Raw genomic sequence first — 25,704 nt, 5'->3', positions numbered from 1 at the left:
TTCTCCTAAAATCTACCACCATTTCTACAGTTTTGAGTGTATTTAATTCAAGATTGTTCTGGTTGCACCACAAAGCTAAGTTGTTCAACCTCCAGTCTGTATGCAGATTCATTGTTGTCTCAAATGGGACCAATCATTGTTGTATCATCTGCAAACTTCAGTACTTTTTTGAGATGCAGTCATTGGTGTATAGAGAGAAGAGAAGTGGAGGGAGCACACAGCCCTGGGGGGCTCCTGTGCTAATTGTAGAGGTATCTGACGTGATTTTGCCTATCTTTACCTGCTGCTTCCTGTCTGTTAGGAAGCTTATGATCCCTTTACAAGTGTGGTCAGGTACAGCTAGCTGATTTAGTTCAGTTAGAAGAATATCTGGAATGATGGTACTGAATGCTGAGCTGAAGTCTACAAAGAGGACCCTTGCATAGGTCTTTGGAGATTCAAGATGTTGTAGGATGTAGTGCAGAGTCATATTGATGATGATGGAGTTTATTGGTTTCAGCTTCTGCAAAGGGTGAATCCAGCCAATGCAAATTGTGGTTTAGAAAATATTCTCAATTACTGGGACATGTCTTTCAGGTGGAATTCAGAAGAAGGTTAGATTGCCCTAAGGTAAAACTCTGTCTCCCCTGATGATTATATGTATTCGGTGTCGGAACTCCTCGCCCTGCGAGATTCTCCCCACTCGCAGGTTTGGCCCTCCACATTATCGAGGGCCTATCTCGATGACGGACTTTGGAGTCCAGAGAGATGGCATGGAGCAAGGAAGAATTTGTGGGGTTTTTTAGGGAAATTTTTTAAGATTTTAAGGGGTTCTGGGAGGGGGGTTTGTAATGATCTTTCTAGAGAAATTGGGAAGAAGACTCTGGGGGATGGGGGGGGAAATCCACCAGGGTCAGAGCCGAGCCCGGCACAGGGTAACGATTTGGGAGGTGTTGGTCGAGGGACTGGGAAAGGGATGGGGGACGATACCTATGAGGTCTGTACCATCAGCACGGTAGATGGGAGGGGCAGATATGGCGGGAGCAGGGGACCATATCATGTGTTGGGGGCTCGCACTCGCTGTTTGAGAGCAATTGCTTGCCCCGGTCCCCATGGCTCCTCTTGGAGACTAGGTGGCTTAGATACTCAGGATCTGGGCCTTCGGCTGATGTTATGCAATGCCAGGTCCGTGGTTAATAAGGCCCCCCTCATTCACGATCTTATACAAGAGGGAGGAGCGGACCTGGCGGGTATTACGGAGACCTGGTTGGGCCCAGAGGGTGGCGTCCCTCTGGTTGAAATGTGCCCACCAGGCTTCAGAGCATTCCATCAGCCGAGGGCCCAGGGGAGGGGCGGGGGGGGTGGCGGTTATTATTAACGAGGATCTGGATCCGAGGGAGACCACTGTGCCTCAGATAGCCGGATGTGAGTCCCTCCTTGTGAGGTGGGGCCGTGGGGTTCAGATGGGCTTGTTGCTTACGTACCTGGCTCCCTGCCGCGTGGCAACAGCCCTTCCTGAGCTACTCGACGTGATAGCCACGGTGGCAGTAGATACACCCAGGCTTTTAGTCATGGGTGATTTCAACTTGCCATCTGTCGGTGAAACGTCTGAGGTGGCTCGGGAGTTCATGGCTTCCATGACGGCCATGGACCTGACCCAGTTAGTTCATGGCCCTACTCACAGGGGAGGTCACACTCTGGATCTGATTTTTGTCTCTGGCCAGTGGTTGAGTGGTCTTGTTATAGGGGATATAGACATGGAACCCTTGTCATGGACTGACCACTCACTCCTTCGCCTAGATCTTCGAACCGCAACCCCTCGCCGCAGGGAGGCGGACCCAATTAGATGGATCCGCCCCAGGCGCCTGATGGATCCTGATAGGTTCCAGACGGAGCTTGGGCCATTTCCTGAGGATCTAGCACATGACTCGGCCGAGGACCTGGTAGCCGCCTGGGATCGGGCGGCTGGTGGGGCCTTGGACCGAGTTGTGCCTTTGCGGCCTCTGACCCGATGCCGATCCCGTGCGGCTCCTTGGTTTACTGAGGAGCTGAGGGAAATGAAGCGCCGGAAAAGACGCCTGGAGAGCGGTTGGAGGGCCAGTCTTGCTGAATCTGATCGAACACTGGTAAGGTCGCATATTAAGGCCTACCTAGTGGCGATAAAGACGGCAAAGTCTAACTACTTTTCCGCCTCTATTGCGTCATCAGGGAATCGTCCGGCCGCCCTGTTTAGGGTGACCCGCGCCCTGCTCCATCTGGGAGTGCGGGAGGATCCCTTAGAAGGCAGGGCGGAGGATTTCGGACAATACCTGTATGACAAAATCGCTCAGATCCGGGGGGATTTGGACTCTGACTGGGTAGATCAGGGCAGGGTGACGAGGAACAGTCTTGAGAATGTTATCTGGGAGGAGTTTGATGCTGTGACTCCCGATGATGTGGACAGGATTTTGGGGAGACTTAGTGCGGCCACATGTTTACTGGACCCGTGTCCCTCCTGGTTGGTACTGGCTTCCCGGGAGGTTACACGAGGCTGGCTCCAGGGCGTCATTAATGCTTCCTTGAGTGAGGGTCACTTCCCCACTGCCCTGAAAGAGGCGGTGGTGAGGCCTCTCCTCAAGAAGCCGTCCCTGGATCCAGCAATATTGGCTAACTATCGTCCTGTCTCCAACCTTCGCTTCATTGCGAAGGTTGTTGAGAGTGTGGTCGCGCAACAGTTTCCACAATTCCTGGAGGAAACATCCTATCTGGATCCGTTCCAGTCGGGTTTCAGGTCTGGGCACAGCACGGAAACGGCATTGGTCGCGTTGGTTGATGATCTCTGGAGGGCTCGGGACAGGGGTTATTCCTCTGTTCTGGTCCTATTAGATCTCTCAGCGGCTTTTGATACCATCGACCATGGTATCATGCTGCACCGGCTGGAAGAGTTGGGGGTGGGAGGCACCGTGTTACGGTGGTTCTCCTCCTTTCTCTCCGACCGGTCGCAGTTCGTGTTGGCAGGGGGGCAGAGGTCGACCTCGAGGCCTCTCATTTGTGGAGTGCCGCAGGGATCGGTCCTCTCGCCCCTTCTGTTCAACATTTATGTGAAGCCACTGGGCGAGATCATCCGTGGCTTTGGGGTGAGATACCACCAGTACGCTGATGACACTCAGCTGTACATCTCCACCCCAGGCCACCCCAACGATGCCCTTGAAGTGATGTCCCAGTGCCTGGAGGCTGTGCGGATCTGGATGGGGAGGAACAGGCTCAGGCTCAACCCTTCCAAGACTGAGTGGCTGTGGCTCCCGGCATCCCGATATAGTCAGTTGACTCCATCACTGACTATTGGGGGCGAGTCTTTGGCCCCCACTGAAAGGGCTCGCAATCTGGGAGTCCTCCTGGATAGGCAGCTGTCTTTGGAGGAACATCTGACGGCTGTTACCAGGGGGACCTTTTATCAGGTTCGCCTGATTCGCCAGTTGCGGCCCTTTCTTGATCGGGATTCCCTGTGCACAGTCACTCACGCCCTCGTCACCTCTCGCCTTGACTACTGTAACGCTCTCTACATGGGGCTCCCCTTGAAGAGCACCCGGAGGCTCCAGCTGGTCCAGAATGCAGCAGCGCGGGTAGTGATGGGAGCAACATGGCGCTCCCATGTAACACCACTCCTGCGCGAGCTGCACTGGCTCCCGGTGGTCTTCCGGGTGCGCTTCAAGGTGTTGGTTATCACCTTTAAAGCGCTCCATGGCATAGGGCCTAGCTATCTCCGAGACCGCCTGCTGCTACCGATGACCTCCCATCGACCCGTGCGCTCCCACAGAGAGGGCCTCCTCAGGGTGCCATCAGCCAAACAATGTAGGCTGGTGGCCCCCAGGGGGAGGGCTTTCTCTGTAGGGGCTCCCACCCTCTGGAATCAGTTGCCCCCGGAGATAAGAAGAATCCAGGACCTCAATGCCTTCCGTCGTTCCCTGAAAACCTATCTTTTTCAGCAAGCCGGGTTGGCTTAAGAAGAAATTTTTAAAATTTTTAAATTCTTTTAATTAGTCTGCGATTTTTAATTTTTTGGGCCAAATTTTATATATATTTTAAATGTTTTAATATTTGTATTCTATGTTTTTTATCTTGGCTGTACACCGCCCTGAGTCCTCAGGGAGAAGGGCGGTATATAAATTCGAAATTAAAAAAAAAAAAATTAAAAAAAAAACCAGAAATATGAAGCTTTTAAAACCTGCTGTAAATGAAAACATTTCATTTACAGCAGAAATAGCCAGAATTATAAATGACTTTCATTGTTTCTTTCATAGTGAGGCTTGAGTTATTTGATAGACTGTTAAGGTATGAAAAGCTAAAAACCACATCCTTACTAGAAAGTATGAACCACCAGGCCACTATGTGAATGATAGCAAGTTATTGTGATTATGGGTTCTTCAAATCTTCATTGTTTTAATGTTCATGCAAATTTGATCGCACTTTGTCAAACTTAGCTGATAACAGACAAAGGTAAGGAATGTTGAGCTAGTTTACTACTAAAATTAGGGTTCTCAGAGAGTGCTAAGGCAACTGGGAAGTTGAGCAAACAACTCAGAACAAAGTGACTGTAAGGTCCCAAAATATACTTGAGTCACCAGAACGCCAAAGAGGGAGACTCAAGACGAGGCTTACAAAAAAAGCAATTTTATTTATGGCCTGAAACAAAATACTGTATGGGACTATATCCAGAACATACAGATAGAATGCATGCGAGGAGATAGCCACACCTTGGGGAAGGTATGGCGTCCTTTTATACCCTCAAAGACATCAGCTTAGTATCCAATTCTGGCCTCCTAGTTTAGGTTTGAGTATTCCTTGTTGCTCTGCAAAGGAATAGAAGCCTCCCAATTAGCGTTATCTTTTCCTTGAGCATTCCTTTGTTCTCCCAATTGCCCATTGGCCCCCTGGTTTTGCAAGGAAGGAGCTTATACAGATCAAAGGTGTAAGTTAGAACTGAAGTATAAATTATCCCTCCGATGATGTCTGCAGTTCCAACTGAAATACTTACCATGCTCTTAGATGGCACAAGAAAAACAGGAAGAAGATTGATATGGGTTCAGATCAAATGGCAGGAACATATGTTTGACAAATACCAGATACATTACAGAGGCCTAATAACAGAATATGTTTGTTACAGGAGATACAAATATAAAGGCATAATATATGTGATACAAATACAAAGGCATATATATATATTACAGGAACCTAATGGTTACAGAATCTAATATACCAGTATATCATATTCTAATATTATTGATTATATCCTTGTTTTCCTTCATGACAAACCAATTTTTTATTGTTGCCATGAAACACTGTTATAAATAAACTTGATTTGCCACACACTATCATGTTATTGTATTTTTTCTCCTAAGTCTCTATTCTTAAAGTATACATGCAAAGTAAACAATAAAAAAATTAGGCACCTGATTAAATCTGCTGTATCATAGTCTACTCCTGCCTGTCATTCTTGCTCTTTCTAGAGATGTGGAAGCTCCAATACTCTATCCCCACAGCTTCAAATTTGAAAAACACTGCTAAATGACTGACAAAACCAGTATGACAAGAGAAGTAATTTCTGCTTGAAAATACCATATATGAAGAAGTGTTTGAAAAAGATCTGAGTGGTGCAGATTTTCCTCTCTTCTTTTTTAAATTGCTTCTCTGAGTCCTGATCCCTTCAGCTCTAAAGATTACAATTGTGTAAAAGATGGCTGTGTTCTTTGGTGTGATTGTGGGTGGGGAGGGAAAGATGTGAGAGTGAGGAAGTACAACACCTTGCACTATTACTTGGGATTAAGTTTATAACAGAATTGAGCTATGAGAGGTCTTGGAGAAATCAGGGCTGTTCTGTAGCTCAATTCATATAGCCAGTAAGGTGTACCTGTAACATATTGATTGCAGAAGCTACAGCAAGAACATCTCATTGTAGACACTCTGATCATCTATTTTCTGTTGTTGGAAGAAAAAGAAGCTTTCCCTTTAAGGATTGTTGGAAGGCAGAGCTTTCCCTTCTTGAATTCAAAACTCCCGGCTGGGAGATTATTTCGAAATGATTGGAGGTCAGCTGCTTGAGAGCAGAATTAGTTTATTGTTTATAGGAAAGCAGGCAAGAAACAAATACAAGCACAGCGTTCCGAGGCTAGCCTGTTTGAACTGTAAGAAAAACCCTTTTTTTATATCCTAAAACATCTTTTGATTTTCTGTGTGACCCTTTAAAATCTATTGAAATTATTTTGATTTGGCATGTGAATCCTTTAATTTGTGTGTGTCATTGTTTTATGGTGTTTAAATCCTGCTTTTTTTTTTTATTGGGTTCTTCCGTCCTGGATCTGGCAAATAAGTAATTGTTTTATAGTCCAATCTGTTTTTCCGTAGTTGTTCGTTTCCTATAATTAATCAGTTTGCTATTACTGTGTTTTAGTGAATATCTCCTTTTCTCATGTGTTTAAAATTCTAATTACTTTGGCTTGATTTCTTTTCCTTTTTGGGTGTTTGTTTTTTTCTGTTTGGATGTTGCAGGCCCCTGTAATTTTGTCCTTCCTTTGTTGTGGAAAATAGGGTGGCTTCAGCTTCTTAATGGCCCATTGACAAAGGTGGAGGCTGAAACTCTGCCTGAGTTTCTGCTTATTTTCTTTTAGGGGAATTTTCCTGCTCTTTTAATATTTTTTTTGAGTTTCTTTTCCTTTTTCTAGGACAGGGATCGGCAAACTTAAACACTCAAAGAGCCACTTGGACCCCTTTCCCACAGAAAAAAAACACGCCTACCCAGCCACAAAACCATTCTGTCTCTCTCCCCCTCTTCCTCTCTCCCACCATGTCTCTCTCCTTCTGTATCTCTCCCTCTCTCACCCCTCTCTATGTATCACTCTTCCACCAATCGATTTGGCAGAATACTGCATGATGTCAGAACTCCTATTAGTTGCGCGGATAAAGCAAAAAACTCCTATAAGAGCCCACCTTTGTCGTGGGAAACGTTGATTGGCTGCCTTGTCTGTTTAGATACCGAGGGTGCTACAGGATATATTGGGAGGATTTAGGAAACAGGTGAGAAGCGTTTGGTGCAAAAGTTTTGCGAGATACCTTGGGTAAGGTTTTTGAGATGAAATTTTGGCTAGCCGAAAAACAGCTAAGATTTCATGGCTGATTTATAGATTTTTCTACTGTTTCTCCTATGATCAAAGATTATATGGGATAAATGTTGTGTTTAGGGGCACAAATCTTTTATAGAGTGTATTTGCAAAGTGCCTCATTACAGCGCGTATTTTGTTAGGGATTTTTTGCCCAAGGTCCTGCTAAGACCGTCCTGCTGATTTGCGTTTGAGTCCCAGATTCAGGACGCTTTCCTGCATTTAGAATGGTGGTTTCAGTTTGAGTTTCTCAGGATGGAGAAAGCAGAGGCAAGAATCTTCTACTACGGATTACAGCATTTGTTTGCTTTGCTAGTTGAGGAAAAATGTTAAACTTGCAGGAGAAGCCAGGATAAGAAGATTACCAAATCGGGTGTGCCAAATTAGTAACCTTTTTTCTTCCTAAAAGAAAAAGTCATGAAAAAGGCTTTTCTTTCCTTGTCTCAAATTGGAACTGAAAGATAACTGTGGAAAAAAAATGATTATCAGCTGATAAAGGATAAGTAACAAATATAGTTATTTAGTAATAACTATTGGGTTTCTAACAGCCACTGAATAATGTTGCTGTGAATTGCCTGTGAAAGTCTGTTAACAAGCAGGTTGCTCTCGATGCTAAAAAAAAAAAAAAAAAGAAGAAGTTACCAACGCTGTCATAAAATATCCACTTTGGGTGAATGGATGGCCCTGAATATTGGGAGGTATTGCTTTGAAGTTGTTTGGAAGGTGGAAAGTAGGTAATTCTCCCTCTGAGCTGAACTGTGGCATTTGTAGGATTCTACACTTCAGAAAAGACTCTGCTTGGAGTCCCTTTTTTGCTTCCTGAAGGATCATGCTCCTTCTAGGGATCTTTGCTCCTTTGAAATCAACTCATCTATTGGAGTGATTTCTGTGAAAGGAGGAGCTGTACTGTGTAATGCAAATGGATTTAAAACCAGTGGCAGGCAAGTTTCTATTGTATAAAGACACTTTTAAAAGTTTAAGAAAGCGCTATGACTTTTGGGACACTATATATATAGATATAGATATACATATTGATATGTATATTACATATGTAATATGTATGTGTATTTGTGTGTATGTTCAGATTTTAGGATAAGTTCTGTTTCTATTTTGTTGGCTGTCAAGCCGAAAGAATCTCACAATATGTTGTATTTTAACTATTTCTCTGTATTTAATGCAGGTGGATCATTTTCTTCCAGAAGAAGCCCTTGCCTTTTTCACTGGCTCAGATCCCATTTTCTCAACCACTATGGTTCTGGAAACAAAACCCGTTATACATCACCCATATTGGCCTCGGAATTTGGAACTCCATAGTTACGTCCCAAATGACCGACCCTTATGGCAGATCTTGACATTCTTATTTGGTACTTCAGGAATTCTCTTGGTATTGACTTGGTTTGTAGCAGGCTGGCGGAGCAAGACCTGGGGCCCTTTTGGAACTTGGCGCACCTTGATCATTTGCTGGTTTGCCATCTGTGTTTTTATTCACGGTGTCTTCGAAGGCTGGTTTAGTCTCCACTACATGGAAATTGCAGGGGATCAATCCTTTCTCTCACAGCTCTGTAAGATGTGTGTCTATCTGGTTTCTGTCTCTTGATTTTGGAAAAAAATATTGATGCAACAAGGTTAACATGGGGAAAGCAGGAGGATTTGCAGGAGGCACAAATGGGCCAAATGACACAAGGCGGTCAATCCTTCTATTGTGTACTTGAGTCAGACTTCAGACCACAAATGTGTGATAGTGACACTTGTATAGATGGTCTTTGCTTGCCAACAGTAACTTGGACCAGCAAATTTTTTCAGTGGTGTGGCTGTAAGTCACTGTCACATGACCACACCAACTTACAACAGCAGTTCTAGTTGCCATCTTCAAATCTTGAATGGTTGTAGCATCCCTCAGTCACATGATCACCATTTGCACCTCCTGGCGGCTTCCCTATTAACTCTTATTTGTTGGAAGCCAGCAATGGCATTGCAAATGGCGGTTACATGACAGTGGGACGCTGTGATATAATTGCAAGCTAGTTGTAACCACCTGACTCACATTTATCTGATCACAGGGTGGCTGTGATGGCCACAACTACAAGGACAGTTGTAAGTTCCTCTCATTCAGCACTGTTGTAACTTCAAACAGCCCGAGAACAAGTGGACATTAAATGAGGACTGCCTGCATGCCTATAGTTATTTTTGAGATAGCACTATCCTGAGATCACTCCAGAAATAGATTTCTAAACTCTCCAGTTTTTGTAGCTACAGGCAGCTTGGTTTTTTTAATGTATCTTTGAAAGGCACCTATTACAATTGTGCAATAGGAAATAAAGGAAAATGTAGGATGTGCAGATAAAACTGGATTCAGTTGTTATAACACTGGAATAATGCTTCTGCTATGTTCTCCGTATAGAGCTTTTTCATTCTTTCTGTGCATGTAGACGTACTGATTCTTAATAGTTCATAAGGAAAAGGCCCACATATAGGAACTTAATATGATGTTAAAATGGAAATCATGGCCACAAATAGGTTTCCACATATAGTTATCCTTAGGGAACCTGTGTTAAAGGCTACATGCTAGGGCTGTGGGGTACAATGGAATGGGAATAGGGTCTACTTTAGAGCAATGCATTTTCCCCTGTGGTTGCCTGGCTGCCCTCTGCAGCTTCAGCATGATGCTGAGAAGATACATTGGACTTATGTCAAATTGACATATTGACAGGTGCCATATATGTGCCCTTGCATGCTCTCAAAGTACCTTTGTTTTACTGAAATGTTTTGTAGTCTGCCCTCCAGGTAGGCATTAAAGAGCATTAAAGTGGGCCTGGGAAAAAAAATACTCATCTATAATTGGAATATGTAAGAGAATACCAATATTTTTCTGATGTAGCCCTCTATTTCCCTCAATGATTGGAAGATCTGTGCCATATGGTGGTTCCACTTATTTTGTATCTCTATTTCCAATTATTATCATTAGTATTTTTTAAAAAATCCATCTATATGTGTCAACAAGGCAATGAACATACCAAATATTGCATTCTTCTCTTTTCCACAAAAGAACCATCTGTGAAGTGGTCCAGCCTGAAACATTAACAGGCCTAAAGTCACTGTCTTCTGGTTTTTAGGCCAGCATCTTAACCAATCTGTTCCCTAATTATTGCCCTCACCTACAGCAGCTGCTGAGAATTTGAGCCAGCAGTACAGTACTTGCAGGATCAAAACACTTAACCCCATAAAAGTCTAGGTAAAAAGAATATAGTTATAATACTATGCTTTGACATTGTAACAATAAGGCAAGCAGAAATCAGACTCGAAAATTTATGTTTTATATTAGTCACAATAATGTGTGTTGCCATGATTTGCAAATAAGCCATAATGAAAGGGGTACATGTACAACACCACGCTAAAGCCGCCTCCTTCAAATCCAACAACTATATTTGAATTTAACAGAATGTTTGATTCTTGCCAGTATCATCAAAACTGCAAGAGGTGGACTTCCGGTTTGCGAGCTTCGGCGACGGCGGTGATTTTCTAAAGACCGCCAGCCCCGCCGCCTGTAGAGCCGCCCCGCGAACGAGGAGCGGCTCGAAAACTCCGAAATCTTGAAGATTGCAGGAGCAGAGACAGCAGGGTACAGGTTGAGCCCCTGTAACCCCCCCAGGGAATCGCTTCTGGGGGTGAAAACAGGAGCGGCTCCCTTCCAACCTGCGGAGACTCCGGGCGGCGTGGGACGATTCTGCCTTCAGCAGAACAAGCCGATAGCAGCAAACTTTTAAAGTGAGAGGAACTAATTCTAACAAATAGCGGAAATATCAACTTGAATCCAGAAACCTGAAAATTGCAAGTATTAGTGCTTTATTGACTTTTTAAATCAAAGAGAAAGTGAGCGAGTGAAAGTGATTTGAAAAAATATGGCGTCCAGCGCTTGAGTTAACGAGCTAGTGAAAGTGGATTTGTGAAGCCTCTCTGCTTTGCTACAAAGTTGAAAAGTTGCTACAAAGTTGTTTTACTTAAAGGAAAACATTTTTTTTGCTAAAATTTGACTTTGCTTTACTTCAGTTTTATTTGATTAAATTTGGGGGACTTTTTTAGAAGCCTTTGTGGAAGAGGGAAAGGAAAAAGAACTTCCCTCTTTAGAAAAATTAGCTTACGTGGCACAATGGCTTCAAAGAAGCAGGAAGGGAAGGCATCAGGGGGGGGATCCCCCACACACAAACATCAAACGCAACTTCCCCCTGCTCAACAGCTACAAACTCAGAAAAAAGAACTTGATGTGGGAGATTTAAAAGACTTTATTTCTAAAACTTTGGATGAAAAATTTCAAGAATCTCAACAGGAAATAGATCATAAACTTCAAAAATCACATGAGGAATTTCTGCAGGAAATTAATGAAGTTAAAGATATGGTGAAGCAGAATCAAAATATGGTGACCAAAAAAATATCAGAAGTGGCGTCTGGCCTGGCAAATTTTATTGGGAAAGTTGATTTTAAAGTTGAAGAACTCAAATTAGAAGTTAATGTTAGGATGAAAGATAATGACTATAAAATTGAAGAAGCTGATAATAAAATGCAGAGAATTGAAGATGAGATTGTCATGATACAATTCCGGGCGATGGAATTTGCCATACGGCTTCGGGGAATTCGAGAGGAGGAGAGACAGGACTTGAGACAAGTTTGCTCTGAAGCCCTGGCTAAGATCTTACAAGTTAACCCTGATTTGGTATTTCACAAAATAGAAAAAATTTACAGAGTGAACTCTTGGGTGGCCAGACAAAGACAACTGCCTAGAGATGTGGTCATATACTTTACTGAGAGAGAAATTAGAAATGAAATCCTCCAAAAATCTTTTCACACCTCTGTAGAAGTGGGGGGCTCACGACTTGTAATTTTTAAAGAATTACCTCCTAAAATGCTGAAAGCTAGAAAAGAATTTGGTTTTCTTGTTAAGGAATTGAAAGACTTACAGATACCCTTCCGGTGGGATGCACCAGCTGGGATAATTTTTAGATATAAGGGAGAAGGATATCGATTGAATACCGTGGAGAAGGCACAACATTTTTATAGTACTATTCTTAAGGAAAGAACACCATCTCCACGTACATCTACAGTTTTGGAGATTAAGGAGAGTGAAGAGAGGCAATTGGAAGAACAGCCTAAGCAGGAATTAGAAAATGTGCAAGGTGCAGAAGGAGGTTTTCTGAGTGAGCCCTTGCTGGATTCTTCTCCAATTTTGGATTTGATTCAGTTGACTGAAGTTAAAGATCAACGTATAACTAGAGCTCAATCCAAGTTACTTAAACAAAAGCAACAACAACAACAGGAAAGACAAGACAAGAAGGCAGCTAAGAGTACCCCACAAGAGAGTGGAGCTATGGGAGGAGCAAGATCGAAGCTTTTGGATGAACTTCAAATATTTTGCTCTGCGCTCCAGAAACAGGCCGATGACCCTTAAGTGTTTATCTTGGAATGTTAATGGGTTGAATTCAGCACAGAAAAGGAAGAAATTATTTACATATTTGAAACAATTTAATAATGATATAATATGTTTACAAGAAACGCATATTACAACTCAAGATCAGAAATATTTGATAAATTCAAAATTAGGAGTACATTATATATCTTCAACTTCGCAGAAAAAGAATGGTGTGGTTATTTATGTAAATAAAAAATTAACAGCAAAAGTTATAGAAGTAGATCAAGATGGTAGGTTTGTAGCAATTGAATTGCTTACAGCAAATGGTCAAATTCTTTTGATTGGAATTTATGCTCCCAACCAACAACAGGATTGTTTTTACAAGATGTTACATACTAAAATATTGCAATGGGACTATAGATCTATTTTATTTATGGGAGATTGGAATGGAGTAATTGATTCTAAATTAGACAAAAAGAGCTTGGCAAAGTCTAGAATTAGACTACCGCAGACTTTTTTTGATATGAAAGAAGATATGGAACTAAAAGATGTTTGGAGAATACATAATCCAAATGAATTGGATTACACTTTCTTTTCCGATAGACATAGATCCTTTTCTAGGATTGATTTTATCCTGTTGTCAAATGATTTACTTATTAAGACAAAAAGAACAAAGATTTTTCCAAGAACTTTGACTGACCATAGCCCTGTATGGATAGAAATTGAGATGGATAAGGTTGAGAGACGTTCCTGGAGATTAAATGAGAACTTGTTTAGATATGAAAAAAATACAATAGAACTTAAAAAGCATTTGAAAGAATTTTTTGAAATAAATTTGAATAAAGGTACCCCAATTGAAATTGTTTGGGACGCTAGTAAAGCTTATATGAGAGGGGTACTTATCTACATGAATTCTAAACATAGACTGTTCCGACAAAAGAAAAGATCTGAGTTGGAAATGGAAATAAAGAATAAGGAACAGTTACTTATTAAAAACCCAACAGATGAAAGAATACGAAGTGCTATAAAACTTTTGAAAGACCAATTTCAAATGCTTATGGCGGAACAAGTTGCAACAAGTTTACAATACGCGAAGCATAATACATTTTGCAATGCCAATAAACCGGGCAGATGGTTGGCTTACACACTGAGGAAAAAACAAAGTATACGGACTATTGATAGTATTGACATTGGAGGGAAAGAAATTTTTCAACAAAAATTAATTAAAGAAGCTTTTGTGGATTATTATACTAAATTATATGCCAAAGAAGAGGTGCAGAATGGACTTATAGAAAAATATTTAAAGGATAAGAGAGTTACAAAAATTACTGATCAACAAAAGGAAAGAATGAATTATCCAATAACAGAGGAGGAGATAATAACAGCAATTAAGCAGCTAAAAACAGCCAAAGCTCCTGGTACGGATGGTTTGACTGCAGTGTATTGCAAAACTTTACAAGCTGAAATGGTGGAACAACTTAGAGATTTATTTTGTAATATTCAACAAGGGGGTAAAATACCCCCATCTTGGACAACTGCTTATATATCTCTGATACCAAAGGAACAAGTTGGTCCTAAAAAACCAGAGAACTACAGACCAATATCTCTTTTGAACACAGACTATAAAATTTATGCGAAGGTATTAGCCAACAGGTTGATGCCAGTAATCCAAAAAGTGATTCATGAGGACCAAGCGGGATTTATTGAGGGCAGATATATGAAGGACAATGTAAGGCAAGTAATAGACTTATTGGAATATCTTGATAAGAATAAACAGATCTCTGCAGTGCTGGTTTTTTTGGATGCGGAGAAAGCCTTTGATAGAGTGGATTGGAACTTTCTACTAAAGACTTTAAAAAAGATGGGCTTTGGGGACCAATTTATACAGGCGATTTCAGCAATTTATCAAGAGCAAAAAGCACAGATTATTATTAATGGAAGTTTGACGACAGAGTTTAAAATTGAAAAAGGAACAAGACAGGGATGTCCGTTGTCCCCACTTTTATTTATATTAACATTGGAAGTCTTGCTAAATACAATACGGGACTCAAAAATTTTGAAAGGTATAGTGATAAGGCAAGAGGATTATAGAATAAAGGCATTTGCAGATGATCTGGTTGTTACCCTATCACAACCAATGGAATCAATAATCCTGATGAATGACATTATACAAGACTATGGTAGAGTTTCAGGTTTTAAACTGAATTCAAAAAAGACTAAAATGATAGTTAAGAATATGACACAAGATCGTAAACATGAGCTTGAAAGGAGGGCAGGTTTTGAAATTGTACCTAAGGTAAAATATCTTGGAATTCAGGTTGCAGAATCAAATATGAAATTGTTTCAAAATAATTATGAGGTGTTGTGGCGAGAGGTTCAGAAAGACATGGAGACCTGGAAAAAGCTGCAACTGTCTTTACTTGGAAGAATAGCAGCAGTTAAGATGAATATTTTGCCAAGATTTCTGTTTTTGTTCCAAATGATTCCGGTGCTTAAAAGTGATAAACAACTGAAAGTCTGGCAGTCTGGTGTGAATAAGTTTGTCTGGAACGAGAAAAAGCCGAGAGTGAAATTGAAAATTATGCAAGATGTTCCAGAAAGAGGAGGCCTTAAACTCCCAAACCTACAGTTATATTATGATGCAGCAGCTTTAACTTTAACAAGTGACTGGTTTGGAAATAAAAAGGCTGGAATATTGAATGCAGAAAGTTTTGATCTTGAATTTGGATGGCATGCTTACTTATTTTATGATGATAAAGTTGATAAAGTATTTAAAAGTCATATACTCAGAGATTCTTTGATGAGAGTTTGGAAGAAGCACCGACTCAAATGGGATTATAAAATACCGCTATGGCTGGATCTTGGTCATACCTTGTGGAATACAAATATAATGTCACTCGGGGGGTTTTTATACAAAGAGGTTCTTTTTACAGATGCGGGCAGATGGCAGCTGAAGACATTGCAGACACTGTTGGACGAAGGGATTAATTTAACCTGGTTACAATATAATCAATTACAAATGAGATGGAAAGAGGACCAAAAAACTGGTATTATGTTGCATGAGGAAGAATTGGTTAGACATATAAGAGAGAAAGGTCCAATGCATATTAAAAGGCTTTATAATGTTTTGTTAGAAAGAGATTCAGAAACGGAATTAGTTAAAGATTGTATGATTAAGTGGGCACAGAATTTTGAAGAACCAGTGATGCTGGAAACTTGGGAAAAAATTTGGGTTCAGAATGTTAAATTTACACAGTCGCAAAACCTGAGAGAAAATTTTTATAAAATGTTTTATAGATGGCATTTAGATCCTAAAAAGTTGTCATGTATGTACCCTAATGTTCAGCCAAAATGTTGGAGATGCGAATGTTTGGATGCTACGTATTATCATGTATGGTGGACCTGTAGGAAAGTTAAGGCTTTTTGGATAAAAATTTGGTGGGTCATGCAGAATGTTTTGAAGAAAAAAATTCAATTTTCTCCACAATTGTTTTTATTGGGTATAGTTAAGGGTTTTACACGGGGTGAAATAAAACTAATATTGTATATGATAACAGCAGCAAGATTGTTGATAGGTAAATACTGGAAGAATGAAGCTTTGCCTACTATCGAGGAATGGACTTTGAAGATGGCCAGTTTTGCAGAGATGGCGAAGATTTCAGCGTATTTAAAAGATTGTTCACAAGAGACTTATGAATGGGAATGGAAAAGGTGGATAGAATATGTTCAGAACAAATACCAAACTAGAAAGTATCAAATAGCTTTTATTTGAAAATAATGTATTAGAAATATTTTAATGTAAAGAGACAAAGAGGAAAAATTATATAGGGGGAGGGATGGGTTCAGGTTTATATATTAGTGTTATTAGTTATGAGTATGTAATAGGGAAGTCTGGGGGGGGAGGGTTAGGGAGGGTTAGGGAGGATGGGAAGTTTGGGGAGGGAGGTGGGGGGGTGAAAAAAGGGGTGAAAATGTAATTGTAAAACTTTTGCAATAAAAAAAAAAAAAAACTGCAAGAGGTAAAAATATATGTTCCCTAAAATCAAATATTTGCATCACCTAATAATTGTATTTCCTAAGATCAAGCATTTGCATCACCTAATATTTGTATTTCCTAAGATCAAGTATTTGCATCAACTAATATTTGTATTTCCTAAGATCAAGTATTTGCATTATCAAAAAGCATGGTTTTAGGCTAGTAAAGTCCTCATGTATTTAGAAAGTTCTTTCTTCTGGAATAGGAAGTACTTGGAAACTTGGTTTAAGGAGTTGGAGACAGGGGTCATTTTTGCGCCTCTGGGTGTTCCAAGCATCTGTTTGCCTTTGTATCTATAGTGCTGCACAATCCTGTTATAATTAATATTTAAGAAAAATACAGGGAAATTCATAAACCTACCCCATTCCTATTGATTTCTTTTTCTTTTCATACTCCTTATTTTATATCTTCCAGTGAAGGAATATGCCAAAGGTGACAGCAGATATATCACGTAAGTATTAACTTTGAAATGATAGACAAAGGTCTGTATATTTCTGCAAAGATCCAACACTAAGTAATTTGAACAAAGAACCTGGTTTGAGTGCAGGGCTAGGGAAAGGATGCACACATAAATACAGCCGAGATGTTCAAAATGTTTGCATGAGTTCTCTGATGTATTTCCTGTTGCCAAGGCAATTCTTTAATAGGCCGAGTACAACTAAAGTAAAAGAATTCCTGGATTTCTCTTTAAGGATCCTAACCTTTTAGATTTCTAAATTATTTTAGAAAAAAACATTGAATTTGATTCATGCCTTAAAAGAGCATATCGGGGAATGAAATTTATTTTCCAGTCTCGCGTTTATGAACATTTGAGATGAGTATTATCAGTGGGGTTCCCCCATCTCAATGGAAGATCTGGTTGTTGGTGAGCCATTTTATCATTCTCGCCATTTTATTTTTCATTCATTTTTTTTCTCTTTTCCCCTCAGCCATAGTAACTCGGCCCAGGAAAATAAAATGGGCAAGGCTTGAAGAGAAAGAACTTGCAGCAGTTTCCTTCCTCACTTGTATCAAATTCTGCAATTTTGCCTAAGTGGGTTTATTATCTTTGTGTATTTTCATGCATCAGAGAAACCAGGATGTCATTTAATTGGTTTAGCTCAGCAAGAGTACAGTTTGTGGGCTTTTTTTTTTTTTTTAAAATACTTTATTGAATTTTCCAATTTTTAAAAAGACAATGTACAATCACAATCTTGATCCGAGGTGCAATGTCTACACATTTCATATATACAATATACAGTTCTATACAATTCTCTACATTTCTATACAATTAAGTCCATTTCGGGTGTCTAACAAATCGTAGCCTATTATCATATTTTTATCCTATTCTTTAACCAGTTATACCAAATTCCCCATACTTCGTAATACTTAGAGTTCTCTTCATTTTTTAGCTCGCTCGTCAATTTAGCCATCTCTGCGCACTCTAGAATTTTATTTATTAATGTTTCTTCAGAGGGGGTAGAGTTGGATTTCCAGAGTTTCGCAAAGGCTAATCTAGCCGCAGTAATAATTTGAATTGCCAGTTGGGTTTTATTGTCGAGACCATCTTCAATCATACCTAAGAGGAAGGATTCCGGGGCCAAGGCTATCTCTTGTCCCATTATTTCCGAGAGCCAGAGTCGAATCTTTAACCAAAACTTTTTGGTCTCAGGGCAAGTCCACCACAGATGGTAAAAGGTGCCGACCGTCTTTCCACATTTCCAACATAAAGCAGAGGAATTTGGAAATATTTTGGCCAGCCTGTCCGGGGCTAGGTACCACCTATGCAGCATTTTGTAATGATTTTCCCTGAATGTTACCGATTTCGTTATTTTGAGATTTCTGTTCCAAGCTATCTCCCAGTCGTTGAAATTAAGGCCATATCCTAAGTTTTTCTCCCAAATGCTTAGCTGATTTTTAGCTATCGTCTCGGCTCTATCCTCATCTAATATTAAGTTATAGATTTTCGATAGCATTTTCTTATCTGGTCCCCAAATAATTTTGTCAAAATATCCATATTTCATTTCAATACCACATTTATCTCTATCTTCTTGAAATCTAGACTTAATCTGAAGATATTTCCACCAATCCAGAATAAACCCCTGGTCCCTCAATACTTCCAAGGGTTTGAGCTTCCCTTCCCTTCTTCATCCAAGATATCCTTATATGTGCCCATTTTATAGTTCCCTCTTCTATTTGGGGCCACTAGAGCATCCATAATCGACAACCAGCTAGGAACCTTGGTATATATCTTCTGTCTGATTTCCAGCCACGTACGAATCAATGTCTCTCTAGTTTTATGTTTATAGAAATGAGTTTTCTTCCTATCCTTTATATCCCAGAGGTAAGCGTGCCATCCTTCAAGGAGATCGTGTCCTTCTAGTGTCAAAATTCTACTTTCTTGTAATTTGATCCACTCCTTTATCCAAATTATTTTTGCCGCCTTTTGATATAATTCCCAGTCAGGGAGCCCGAACCCTCCCAAATTTCTTTTCCCTTGAAGTGTCTTGAGAGAAATCCTCGATTTCTTACCCTCCCACAAAAAATTCCTGATATGTTTATTCAGATCCCAAAAAATTTTTTTATCTAGTGATATCGGTATATTTTGAAATAGAAATAGAAATTTCAGTAAAATATTCATTTTGATCGCCGCAATTTTACCAGTCAGGGACAATTTAAGCCTCCTCCACCTATCAAGGTCTTGATTAGTTTTCTGCAATAAAGGGATATAGTTATCATCTTTTAATGAAGAAAGTCTCGCCGTAATCCATATTCCCAGATATTTTATCTTCTTAACTACCTGGAGGCCTAATAAATCTTCTAATTCTTTCGTTTGTAGGTTTGTCATATTTTTCACAATTATTTTGGTTTTGTTCTTATTAAGTTTAAGGCCCGCGACTTCTCCATAATTCTGAACTTCCTGCATTAATTTTGAGCCGGTGTCTAATGGGTCTTCTATTATGAAGGCAAAGTCGTCCGCAAAAGCCTGTGTTTTAAATATTTCCTTCCTAATCTTCAAGCCTTTGATATTTTCATTAGTTCTAATCCTTCTAAGTAAGACCTCTAATGCTAAAATGTAAAGTAAAGGGGATAGGGGACATCCCTGCCTGACTCCTCTTTGGATCTGAAATGTCTGGGTTCTGTCTCCGTTAACTAATATATTTGCCCTCTGATTTTGGTAAATATTCTCTATCATCCTCCTAAAATTAGTCCCGAATCCCATTAGATCTATTTGGTTTATCATGAAGGTCCAATTCAGATTGTCGAATGCCTTTTGGGCATCGACAAACATTAAAGCCATCTGTTTTCCAGGGTGTTGTTCATAATATTCAATGGTATTTAGGACTGTTCTCAAATTGTCTCTAATCTGTCTCCCTGGGAGAAAACCATTTTGATCCTTATGTATCCATCGGTTTAGAATTTTCTTGAATCTCTCCGCTATTATAGTCATAAATAATTTGTAATCTGCGTTAAGCAGTGAGATAGGTCTATAGTTGGAGATCTGCTTCGGGTCGGCACCTTCTTTCAGAATGATCGTCAGGTACGCTTCCCTCCAGGAGTCTGGGATTGTTATGCCAGCAATAACATCATTTAGAATTTCTAACAATTCCAGTTTCAGAGCATCATCAAGTTTTTGATATAATTCTCCGGGGAGAATTGTGGGCTTTTATTCATGGTTTAAAATAATAAAATTAAGTAGTTTCCTAAATTGTCTGTCTATCTATCTATCTATCTATCTATCTATCTATCTATCTATCTATCTATCTATCTATCTATCCCTGAAAATATTTAAACGTATGAACAGCCGGTCCCCGCTATTTCCTCTGGTTAGGGTTAGGGAGACAGACCTGGAAATCAGGTAAGATGGCAAGAGGAGCCCCATCTTGCTCCATGGGCCCCAAAATAATAAGACCTCCCCAAAAATAAGGCCAAGCACTTATTTCGGAGTTCAAAAAATATAAGACAGGGTCTTATTTTCGGGGAAACCCGGTTATCTATCTATCTATCTATCTATCTATCTATCTATCTATCTATCTATCTATCTATCTACCTACCTAACTAACTAACTAACTAACTAACTAACTAACTAACTAACTAACTAACTATCAATCTATCATCGTTCTTCTTTCTCCCCCTCCAGTTTGAAAGTATTGAACTGTAAGGGAGTTGGGATGTTTTGGGACCTCAAGGTAACATTCATTTCATTTTTGTACCTGCAGATCAGATAATTTCATAGTTTGCATGGAAACCATCACTGCCTGTTTTTTGGGTCCCCTCAGTCTTTGGACTGTAGTCGCATTTCTTTCACGCCAGTCCCATCGATATATACTACAGTTAGTAGTGTCACTAGGTAGGTATGCAAGGCAGGGAGGGAGGTATATCAGGGTATGTAAATGTTAGTACAATCTTTCAAAAGCAATTAATTTAATATTTTTATTCTTGATTAATGTTCCATGCACCTGGCTGCATTTCTTATTTGGCTTGTCCGTTTCTGATCTTTTCTTCCTAATCAGCCATGTTGTCTGTCTCTAATCATAGGTCAACTATATGGAGACATTCTGTACTTCTACACTGCATACCGTGATGGCTTTCGCCATGGTGAGATGTGGCACCCTATCTATTTCTGGTTTTACTTTGTCTTCATGAATAGTCTGTGGATTATTATTCCCTCTATTCTCATCTGGGATGCCTGGAAGCACCTCAGTGCTTGCCAGAGATTAATGGATGCTAACAAGGTCAAGAAACATTGATGTCTTGCACAGGGGGTCATACTGGGCGGTACTTCCAGCCATTCAGAGGTTGATTTTGTACTCCTCCTGTTTTCAGTTGTTATATTGAATTGATGGACAAACACTACCATTGATGGTGGTCATTCTCTTCCCTTTCTTTAAAGATTCATAGCTCTTAAACTATGAGCTTAAAATTAAGACTGCAGTATTATCCGATATTAAAATTAAAATGAAGATGCAGTAATTATGGGATATTGTTCGCATTGTTTTATTCTCTGTTGTAAGCCGCCCAGAGTCCCTTGGGATTTGGGCGGCATAAAAATGCGACTAATAAATAAATAAATAAATATCTTCATGATGGGTATTTTTTAGATCAGGAGGTTTTATTTCTAAATAAATGTCATTAGGATCAAGTGACACAGCTAATACTAGTCAGTATTGAACTGAGCCCTGCTATAGACCATATAGCTTTGTTTTCCCTTGATTACCTGCAGCTGTGATCACTTAAGCCTGCAAGGAGAGCCACACATCTAGCATTCATAAAACTGAAGTACTGTATAGAGGCTATGCAGGAAACACTCAATCTTCTTACTCTCAGATCAAATATAAGGTAGCATTAGAGGGGTTCACAGCTTGCTTCTGACCTTATAAAGTGATTCAGCTAATTGCCTTGAAGCTTTTTTGTTGTTGTCCCCATGTAGAATAGTCAGTGACTAGCTTAAACTGGGAAATAGTACCCGACAGCTGTCACCCAAGAATCATAAATACTTCAAGACAGAGCAAAGAGGAAGCTGTCAGACCTCCATACCTGAGCTTTGTTCCTAAGGAACTGATGGAGTAGGTCCTTAAGAGTGTGGAAGCAGAATAAAATATACTTTGATATCATCACTCATTTTACTAATAGTTTTCTTTTCCTTTCTTTTTTCTTAACTCCAGTTATTTTTTCAACTGCTTTGGGATTCATTGTCTCTAGCAAAAAAAACTAGCATAAAGGTTTGTGTATAAGTAGACGGATCTGTTGCTTTAAGGCAGCTATTTTCTAAACAAAGTTTATCACTGTATCCCAAGCTTCATTCCCTTGAGTGCCCTCTGTACAGCTCTAAATTCTCTTATTTGTAAACTAAAATGCGACATTTTAATAAACAATATCCATGTTGTATGGGTTGCGTGAGACTTCAAAGAAAATAAGAACACCGTGATGAAAATTTTCTCTCTAAATTTTTCTATACTATAGAATATTTTGTTTCCTCTGAGTTGTTTAAAATGTAATCAGACTGGAATACTAGGGGGTGATTTTAACTGTAAAATTTCATCTTCAAGAACTTTCATTTTTTTTTCTTGTGGAAGAAAAGCATTGAGCTGTGGTGGTGCAGTGGTTAGAATGCAGTATTGCAGGGCTAACTCACTGCTCACTCCAGGAGTTCGAATTTCACAGGCTCACGGTTGATTCAGCCTTCCAAGGTCAGTTAAATGAGGACCCAGATTGTTGGGGGCAAGATGCTGACTCTGTAAACCACTTAGAGAGGGCTGTAAAGCACTGTGAAGCGGTACAGAAGTCGAAGCACTATTTATTTATTTATTTATTTATTAAATTTATATACCGCCCTATTCCTAAGGGACTCAGGGCGGTGAACAGCGAACGATAAAAATATATGTAATACAAACGTTAATAATAAAAAACCAATTAAAATATACTAAACATTCTGGTCCTAGATAATTCAAGACATCCCAGTTTAAAATAAAATCAAAAAGCAATATAAAGGGAAAGTTAGGCCAGGCCGGCCTGCTGAAACAGGAATGTTTTGAGGGCACGGCAGAAAGTGCGCAGATCCGGAATCTTCTGTATCTCTGGGGGGAGCTCGTTCCAGATGGTGGGTGCCCTCACAGAAAAGGCTCTCCCCCTGGGGGCCGCCAGTCGACATTGTTTGGCTGACGGCACCCTGAGAAGCCCCTCTCTATGGGAGCGTACTGGGCGGTGAGAGGCTATTGGTGGCAGAAGGCGGTCTCGTAAGTACCCCGGTCCTAAGCCATGGAGCGCTCTAAAGGTGGTAACTAAGACCTTAAAGCGCACCCGGAAGACCACAGGGAGCCAGTGCAGCTCGCGCAGGAGGGGAGCCACATGGGAGCGCCATGCTGCTCCAATAACTACCCGCGCGGCCGCATTCTGGACCAGCTGGAGCCTCCGGGTGCTCCTCAAGGGGAGCCCCATGTAGAGAGCATTACAGTAGTCCATTGCTATTACTATTGCTATTACTATTGCTATATTGGGCACAATAGACTAATTAGGAAATGTCTTTTTCTAAATTACTAAATTTTGGGTTTGCATTGTGCTGTAGTGACTATAATATTTCAGGGTCATCTTGTGTTAACGCTTGTTGGCACTGGCTTGTTAGAACAGAAGGCAACTGAAAGACTAATTTATAGAATCCGAGACTGTAACATAGGCTGAGTCGAAGTTATTGTAGTAATCAAGAGCTGGTGAAGGGTATTTCCTTTCTGAAAATGTAATATATACAGGGGTGAAATTTAAAATTTTTTGCTACCGGTTCTGTGGGCGTGGGTTAATTAGTGGGTGGGGCTTGGTGGTAAGGTGACTTGGTGGGCGTGGCTTGGTGGTCAGGTGGGCGTGGCCAAGTCAATGTCATTTCTTTGCCCTTTTTTAACCTACACAACACAACACAACTGGCTCACCCACAATGTAAAAGCAGCTGTGCTAGACCCAAAATGGCCCCTGCAACAACCAGGAACCTCACACAGCCACAAAAAGCCCCCCAAAAATAGCTTTCACACTTTACACACACACAACACAACACAACACAACTGGCTCACTCACAATGTAAAAGCAGCTGTGCTAGACGCAAAATGGCCCTTGCAACAAGCAGGAACCTCACACAGCCACAAAAAGCCCAAAAAACCAACTTTCACACTTTACACACACAAAATTCCACATACAGCTTTGTGAGATTTTGTGTGTTTGTGTAGTTAGAGTGAAACACTACAGAAATCCACTAAATCTCAGAAAGCTGCACAAATTTTATTTTATTTTTATTTTTATATAAAAGCAGCTAAATTTAAAACTTCCTAAACTTTAAATGGCTAGGTCTAAAAAAAGAACAACTAAAAAAAAACCCAATTAACTATTTTTTTTAAAGCTCCCAAAGAGGAAAAAAAACTTACCCAATAGAACAGGGGTCTCCAACCTTGGCAACTTTAAGACTTGTGGACTTCAACTCCCAGAATTCCTCAGCCAGCAAAGCTCAGCCAGGAAAGCAAAGCTGGCTGAGGCATTCTGGGAGTTGAAGTCCACAAGTCTTAAAGTTGCCAAGATTGGAGACCCCTGCAATAGAAGGTACAAGGCAGGCAGGAAAGCAGGCAGGCAGATAGAGCTGCTCACTGATGACCTTGATTGCAGGCAGGGAGATTCAGTTGCTTGCTGATGCAATGGATTGCAGGGATTAGAGCAAGTGAAGCAAGGCAAGCGTTGCAACCAGCAGCTAAGGTAAGCAAACTGTGGGGGGGGGGGATTTTGCTACCGGTTAGCAAGCAACTCATCTGGGATCATCAGAGCTGGGATTGTCAGAGCCATTTAAAAGAAAAAAACGGCTCTGATGATCGCGCGGCTCAACTGGGCATGGGGAGTGGGGGCAGGGATTTTTGCTACTGGTTCTCCAAACTGCCTGCCGCTATCACTACCTACTTGCCCGAGCCGCTCCGAACCGGGGAGCATTTATCCCTGAATATATACATACAGACAGACATACAGACATACATGTACAAAGCAACAACCTTTAAGTAAAAGTCCTGGGTTTTTATAATTTTCTCCTGCTTCTGAAAAAGAATGCTGAACATGTGCTAAGGTCAATAATAATTAAAAAATGTATTTTATGGAAAAGTTTCATGCTTTCTAAATTAATTGCTCCTTTTGAAAAAGGAAACAATGAGCCCAAACTTATTTTTATGTATGGCTGAATACCTAGGTACAACAAGCATACTTCCCAGGAGACACCTGGCCAGCAATCATGTCAGCCCTCCCAATCATGTGCTAATTTACAAGTTTTATAACTGTTGTGTGATGCCTCAGATTTCTCCCTCTTCTCTTTAACATCTACATAAAAATGATGGGTAAGGTCATTCTACAGCACATGATGCAGTATCATCAATACTGGTTAAGTAGCTGTTTTGGAGCTGACCCAGTGCCTAGAGACTGGAAGGGTCTGGAAAGGGAGGAACCAGGCTCCAATTCTGCAATGGGACTTCTAGTGTAGGGTCCTTTTGCTTATCTCTGAGGATTAGGCCTTCAAAAAGATAACGGGAGCTTGCATTTCCAGGGGGAAATAGGACACATAAACCTGTGCTGGACCTAAGGGAGAGCCAGATTGGGAATCGGGATGTCTGAAATGGCCTCGGGCACTTTTCCCGAGACATATTCTATCCTCCCTCAAGGGC

The 25,704-nt window shown here is 40.5% G+C and overlaps 1 protein-coding gene across 1 annotated transcript; it reads left to right on the top strand.

Annotated features, from left to right (window-relative positions):
* The first annotated feature begins 7,028 nt into the window (after nucleotides 1-7,028).
* LOC139312891 (3-beta-hydroxysteroid-Delta(8),Delta(7)-isomerase-like) lies at nucleotides 7,029-21,610 on the top strand. The gene is made up of 5 exons (XM_070938075.1): nucleotides 7,029-7,070; nucleotides 8,293-8,674; nucleotides 16,964-17,000; nucleotides 20,749-20,879; nucleotides 21,068-21,610. The coding sequence occupies exons 2-5, from the start codon at nucleotides 8,362-8,364 to the stop codon at nucleotides 21,277-21,279; spliced, it is 693 nt and encodes a 230-aa protein (XP_070794176.1). The 5' UTR covers nucleotides 7,029-7,070; nucleotides 8,293-8,361; the 3' UTR covers nucleotides 21,280-21,610.
* Nucleotides 21,611-25,704: the final 4,094 nt, after the last annotated feature.

This window comes from Pituophis catenifer, unplaced genomic scaffold (genome assembly GCF_029215685.1).
Source record: "Pituophis catenifer annectens isolate HBS135680 unplaced genomic scaffold, rPitCat1.0.hap2 SCAF_2, whole genome shotgun sequence".
Classification (NCBI taxonomy): Eukaryota; Metazoa; Chordata; class Lepidosauria; order Squamata; family Colubridae; genus Pituophis; species Pituophis catenifer.
The sequence above is the reverse complement of the archived record's forward strand: the minus strand, read 5'-3'. Positions and strand labels throughout refer to the sequence as shown.

Bases quoted from the DNA above. Each gene is read 5' to 3' on its own strand.
- LOC139312891 (XM_070938075.1), top strand. From the start codon at position 8,362: ATGGTTCTGGAAACAAAACCCGTTATACATCACCCATATTGGCCTCGG. The intron at 8,675-16,963 runs GTAAGATGTGTG...TATATCTTCCAG, and splicing joins ATCCTTTCTCTCACAGCTCT to TGAAGGAATATGCCAAAGGT. The intron at 17,001-20,748 runs GTAAGTATTAAC...TTGTACCTGCAG, and splicing joins GGTGACAGCAGATATATCAC to ATCAGATAATTTCATAGTTT.